Genomic DNA, 6,308 nt, shown 5'->3' with positions numbered 1-6,308 from the left:
TTTAGATACCAGACCAAAACGAGCACTGAACCCTTCCATTGTGGAGGGAGCCCCACTGCAAGGTAATTTTGGGCAGTTAAAAAAATCCCTTCACTGCAAGGGTTAAGTGTATACCAAAAGGAAGACTTCAGTTTTGGCGCTTTTTAAAAAAAAAAGAAGAGCAAGTAAAATGTAATTGGTAGTTTTTTAAATATTTAAATGCCGCATTTTGGCCACTAGATGGAGCCGAGGATCATAGAAAATAAATACATCTTAGTAACAAGAGATAAAATGTAACAATTCTAGAGAACACTGAAGGGAATTAGCAGATACATTCACCCATTGCTATGGGGATTCCAGTAAAGTAGCAATTAGAGGTGCACCGAAATGGAATTTCTAAACCGAAAAAAATAATAATATATTTTTCTAACCTTTTTAATTTTTTTCTTAAATATAAAATTTTTTACTTTACTGTCCGGGGCTTTGGGGAAATATTAGGGGTCTAAACAGAGTCCTCAATCTCTTTTTCTGCAGCCCCTGTTATAAATGAACAGGAATCCTCTATACTGAGTGTCCCTGTCCAATCATAACCTGTGGATATAGTATGTTTACCATAACCACAATCATGAATGAACAGGAAGTCATGCAGAGCGCCTTCTGTTCATTCATAATTGGGGACACAGTAAACATACTATGTCCTCAATTATTTACAAATTAGGGTTGCACAGATACCAAGTACAGTACTCGGTACAAGTACGAGTACATGTGCCGATACTTTTGAGCTCCAAAACTACACTAGAGAAAAATTCAAAAATTAGGAGGCAGCTGTCATGTGTAAGGAGCACACAAAGCTCCCGGGATCTGTGCATCTCTGTTTTAATGTACGATGTTGTTTTTATAAATATACATAAAGGGATAAACCGATACCAGTTTTGTGAGTACGAGTACTGGTACTTGCCGAGTACTTACAGACACATGTACTGATACATTTTTGTGTATTGTCATGTGACAGTCTTTCTAAAACAATACAGACTAATGATTTCAGGACAGTGGTGGAGCGCCAGAGCCCGGTCCCAGCTGCAACCCTGGTAGTTCTCATGAAAATGCCAAGTATCTGCACTGGTACTCGAAAAGTATCTGTGCATCCCTATTTACAAACACTCAGCGATCACTGATCACGGACTGCTTGTACCTCGCTCTCCATCCTGGATTGGCTGACACAGGTAGCTGAGCAAGCTGTGTGGGGCGGAGAGCTCCACTGACAGCTGACTCCTCACCCGCACCACTGGCCTGGCCTCCTGTGACAGCTGTCTCCGCCCCCACTCTCCTGATCTGTCACAGGAGGCTAAGCAGGAAGGGAGCTAAGCCTTCTGTGACACTGCCGCTCAGAGCGCTCTCCTCCTCACTCCGCTGCCTTAACGTTTCTCTCCTCCCCGCTGGATGCTGCAGTGACGGGACACAATGCAGCGCCCAAAGGGGAAAAGAGAAACCAGGCATGCACTGCAATTTCAGCAGAAAGATGGTGCTTTTGGCATTTTGCCAACAGTGCCATTTTTGGCCGATATGTTTAAGCAGCTGAAATTTCGGTGCATTCCTAGTAGCAATGGTGACATTTATCTATGAATCCCTCCGTCATTCTGTAGAATCGCTCCAATGTATCTATTGTTACTTAGATCAGCGCTTCTTAAAGTGTGGGTCGCGACCCCATATGGGGTCCCGCAAGTGAACAGGGGGGTCGCAATCCGAGTACCCGGCCAGGACCGCCATCAGGGGGGTATGGCCGGTACTTGTGTGAGGGGGACCAGGCGGCCGAGGAGGTGTGGGCACCAAGCTAGATTGTTTTATTATTATTGTTCAGGAAGCTTTTTTTTTTTTTTTACAACTTTCTTTAACAAAGCAGCAGTGGAGCACAGCTGCTGGACGTAAAGGTAAGGAGGGGGGGAGGGGGCTTAGTAGTACTGGCTGACCGATACAGTGACTGGTGCTGAATGGGGGGAGAGAAGAGGAGAGTGACAGTGACTGGTGCTGAATGGGGGGAGAGAAGAGGAGAGTGACAGTGACTGGTGCTGAATGGGGGGAGAGAAGAGGAGAGTGACAGTGACTGGTGCTGAATGGGGGGAGAGAAGAGGAGAGTGACAGTGACTGGTGCTGAATGGGGGGAGAGAAGAGGAGAGTGACAGTGACTGGTGCTGGGGGGGAGGAGAAGAAGAGAGTGACAGAGAACCGACGTTGGGGTCCCTTAAAAATGTCCTCGTCCAAAAATGGGTCCAAAAATGGGTCCAAAAATGGGTCACGAGTGAAGAAAGTTTAGGAAGGCCTGACTTAGATGTATTCGGCTCCATCTAGTGGACATAATGTGCATTTCCCCATTCACTACTGCCCATAATATCTGAAGAACATATGACCAGAAGAGAAAACAGCCGTAATATGCAAGCCAAAACGTTTTATTTTTTACTTTGTATGGAGTGGAGAGGGATTAGAACACTTATCAGGTTTATATTGCCGGCTGTGTCTCCATTAAGGAGATGCACACTCTGTATTTGTCCTGGTGACTGTCATCACTGAGAGTGAAAGAAAATCCCAAATTTTGAGTTGTCATCAGAACAGGAATAGATGGAAATCTTCCAATGGGAACACTAGTTCTTGTGATCCTGCTCACCACCAGGGATTTCCATCACTTTGAGAACCACAACAGGAAGTGAGAGGAAATTCCTCCAGACAGGAAGTGAAGGGGAATCTCCCCAAAGGAACACAGATGGCAAAAAAGCTAACAGGGTTTATAATCCTCCCTAAAGCTGGCCATACACCTGTCAAGTTCTTCCGTTCAACCCACAGGCTGAACTACAGAAATTTACGTGATTCCGCCATCAATACAAACAGTATGTCGATCGAGGAATCGTCGCTGTTTGCATTGTATTCTGACAGAATACCAGATCAGAGCGGGCAGCACATTGGCTGCTGGCTATGATTCCACGAAGATTTTCCAGCAGGCTCCTTCGATTGAAAAAGATGTGTCACAGCGCTAAAGGTAGAAATAATGATAATGATTTCACAGAGGCAGAGGCAAAAATGACGCGTTTCGTCATGTGACCTTTTTTTTAAAAAAAGGCAGATATCTGCCTTTTTTTGAAAAAAGTCACATGACGAAAAGCGTCAAAAAGGCAGAGTCATTCGCACACGAGGAGTCTACATAGCGGTTCTTGAGCTGTTTTGCCGGCCGGACTTTTTATACTTTATGTGCGAGTTACTATATTTTTTTATAAACCTGAATTGCTTTTATTTACTGCACCATGAGGGCTCTTTCTTCTTAATTTTGTACCGTGGGGAGAGATGGGTCGCTGACATCGCATTTAGGAGAAATTGCCTCTGTGTATGCGGGACATCTCCAGCACCGCAGAGATTAAACTCCCTCCTGGCCAATCTCCAACGCGGGAAGAACTGAGTTCAAACTGGAACAGGATTGTGGACCCGACTGCTGATAATCCTAAAAACTTGTTTACTCACTGCATTCTGGTGAGTACCCGTCTATAAGGGGCCCGCAGACTAAACTGAAAAAAGATCAACTACTATCTGCCTTGTGTTTTCTCTTCTGACTTCTAGACCTTATTCATTGAACATTGTTTTTCACATCCTTTGATATCTTTTCTGCAAGATTATCCGTCCTTTGGTATTTTTTCTGCAAAGACTACCGCTAATAGATCACTTTAGATTGTTAAAAACTTTTAGTTTTGTTTCCTTTGCCACTGTGCGGCTATCAGGATCTTTTGATCTAGATCACTGATTGATCATCTATTGTAACAAACTTGTATTTTGTTTCACTTGTTACCATCTTAACTTGTCACGTTTTTGTTCACATACGTGCTACTTTGCGACACATTTTAACTCCAGATGTCCATTGATATTTCACATTTTAGTTTCCCAATTGTTACTTTAGTTTTTCCATTTGTTATTTAACAAATTATGTTGGGTTTTGTTTAACTCTTTCTAGCTGTGCTTAACACGCATCTTTCCCACACATCTTTCTATGTGAACACTTGATTTAATTTAAATAATTTAATCACACGATCATTATTTCTACCTTTAGCGCTGTGACACATCTTTTTCATTCAATTTAAGGAGTTCATCTCCTTTTATCACCTAGCTGCTTTAGGTATTATATCTATATATATTTTTGTAGTTCGGGGAGTGCAGATGAACTATTTCTTTTAGGCTCCTTCGATTAGCTGATTGAGGAATGCCGGCTTAGGCTGCGTTCACACATAGCGTTTGCAGTTCCCGCAAGGTTTTCTGTGCAGAAGACAGTGCGTGTCTGCAACACTAATATTTTTCAATCCGCACGGATGCCGCTTGTTTGTGGCTATTAAATAGCTGCAAACGTGCTGAATCCACCGGATCATCTCGCTTGGACTATTTCGGGGGCCACGCGGTTTCATACTGCGCGGCCCCCGGCCATGGTCTAACTGATGCACATTGAATTCCTGGTGTAGAGCGGCTGCGTGCGTATCTGTAGAGCCAAATACGCGCGGACAGCCGGTCAGGTGTGAATGGAGCCTGCAAGGGGGCAGACAGCCCCACACACTGCGAATTTCGGCCGGTACATTAAAAACCCGCCTGAAATCCGGCCAGTCTATGGGCACCTAAAAGTTTTGGCTTCAGTTCTACTTTAAGAACAAAGTGTATGTCAGGACAGAGGAGTGGACATTTTTCACAAAAACTATGAGGGTTATTCACAAAAGGGCGAAGAGTTTGGAGAAGAGAACAATCTAGGACAACAAAGCTGAACTGGAAACTGAGCTGAATCGGAGAATTTTTGCAGTTCAGCTATGTTGTCCTAGATTCTTCACTTCTCCAAACTCTTCACCCTTCTGTGAATACCCCGGTATGTGTCCAGGGATTAAACTGGGGGCTCAATCTTCTGGTCGCTCATGACAATCTACTTGCCATAAAACAAAAAGGAATTGTAGCCAAAATCGTATTTAACCGTGCTAAGAAGCGCTTTTCATTGGTCAGCAAAATGAGTGCTCTCATGAGGAGCTCCTTTAGGTCCCTCCCCTGCTGACTGACAGCATGTAGTGGGCGAGTGCCATAGCCAGCCTGCAATTGGCCATTTCAAATTGCAATAGCAGACTGGCTAATGCACACAACCACAGCCTCTCCAACCCGCACTGTGTCCTGCCCCCCGCCTCAGGCATCTCTCTCCACACGGGCACCTGACAGCTGGTGTGCGTCTCCTCCGATGCCCGCTGCCGATACAGGTGGGGGAGAGCAACAGGAACGGAGGTGACACAGACTGCAGCAGGGAGGAGTTTACGCCACTGTCTTTATCGATTAGTTGTTGTAGCCCTACACAGCTGTAGCCACCCCGTCCCAGCCCTCACACTCGGACGATGTCACTATACTCCTGATGTAAAGAGAACGCGGAAGCAAAGTCTTCACATTGGCTCCTATGCAGAAAGCTGCAGAAGAATTGGAAGGCCAGGAGTTCATCATTTCAGCTCCTGGGCTTAGCGCTGGACCCCAGGGGTTTCAGTGCTAGTGCTGATGTGGGCCCCCAGGAGCCACTGAGACTGCCATATTAAAATGGTGCTGGGAGCAATGGGTGATATCCCAACACCATTTTAAAACTGACTAATTGCCTTTCTGTGTCCTAGAGATCAAGCAGCATTCAGGGTACCCCAACGCCAGTAGTCTTTGGCTGTATATGTGTGGCTGGCCTCACCCTCCTCCTCAGCTCCTGGTTGGTGCTCTCTGCAGTCTGGTGGAGTTTCTGGCTGTGGCTCAGCTGTCTCTGTATCCGGCACAGCTCTTCCCGGCAACTTCTCAGCTCCTCCTCCAGAGCCTGGACTCTGCGGCACAGTGCAGGCTCCGCACATGGGGCTTCGCTGTCCTCAGCCTCCCCACCCCCGTTCACTTTTGTGATAGGCTGAGCAGCAGGGGGGACACCATCCCCCACACACGGCTCTGCTTCCATAATCGGTCCCGCTCCATACTGGGCCATAACACACCACACGATTCACATCCCTAACCCGCTCAGCTACCGCTTCAAAAATAACCAAATTCGGACTGCTGTCAGTCGCAGACTGATGACGCCACATGCAGCCGAGCGGCCATAGCAGAAATGGGCAAAACAACGTAGCAGCATGCTCACGGTAGAATAAACGGGAAGAGGTCCCGTGTGGTGGGCTGGGGTTGGGAAACGTGCAATGCCGCGACTAATGAGAGCGGAAAGGCTAGAAGCTCGCGGACAGCTTCAGACATATTCGCGGCTCCACCTCGCTTTGGATTACGTAAAGAGCGCCGTGACGTCACCCCGTATTCCAGGAACCGAG

The 6,308-nt window shown here is 46.3% G+C and overlaps 1 protein-coding gene across 2 annotated transcripts in view; it reads right to left on the bottom strand.

The window, feature by feature from the left end:
• The window catches only part of AGGF1 (angiogenic factor with G-patch and FHA domains 1), a 25,637-nt gene extending 19,542 nt beyond the window's left edge, over positions 1 to 6,095 (bottom strand). For both annotated transcript variants that reach the window (XM_018557269.1, XM_018557268.1), the window contains exon 1: positions 5,699 to 6,095. In XM_018557269.1, the coding sequence (XP_018412771.1) occupies positions 5,699 to 5,977 (279 nt within the window). In that variant the 5' untranslated portion in view covers positions 5,978 to 6,095. The remainder of the gene's footprint in view (positions 1 to 5,698) is intronic.
• Between the last annotated feature and the right edge of the window lie 213 nt (positions 6,096 to 6,308).

Source organism: Nanorana parkeri, unplaced genomic scaffold (assembly GCF_000935625.1).
Source record: "Nanorana parkeri isolate BGI_ZX_2015 unplaced genomic scaffold, ASM93562v1 scaffold277, whole genome shotgun sequence".
NCBI lineage: Eukaryota > Metazoa > Chordata > Amphibia > Anura > Dicroglossidae > Nanorana > Nanorana parkeri.
Note: the sequence above shows the minus strand (reverse complement) of the source record. Positions and strands in the feature narration are given on the sequence as shown.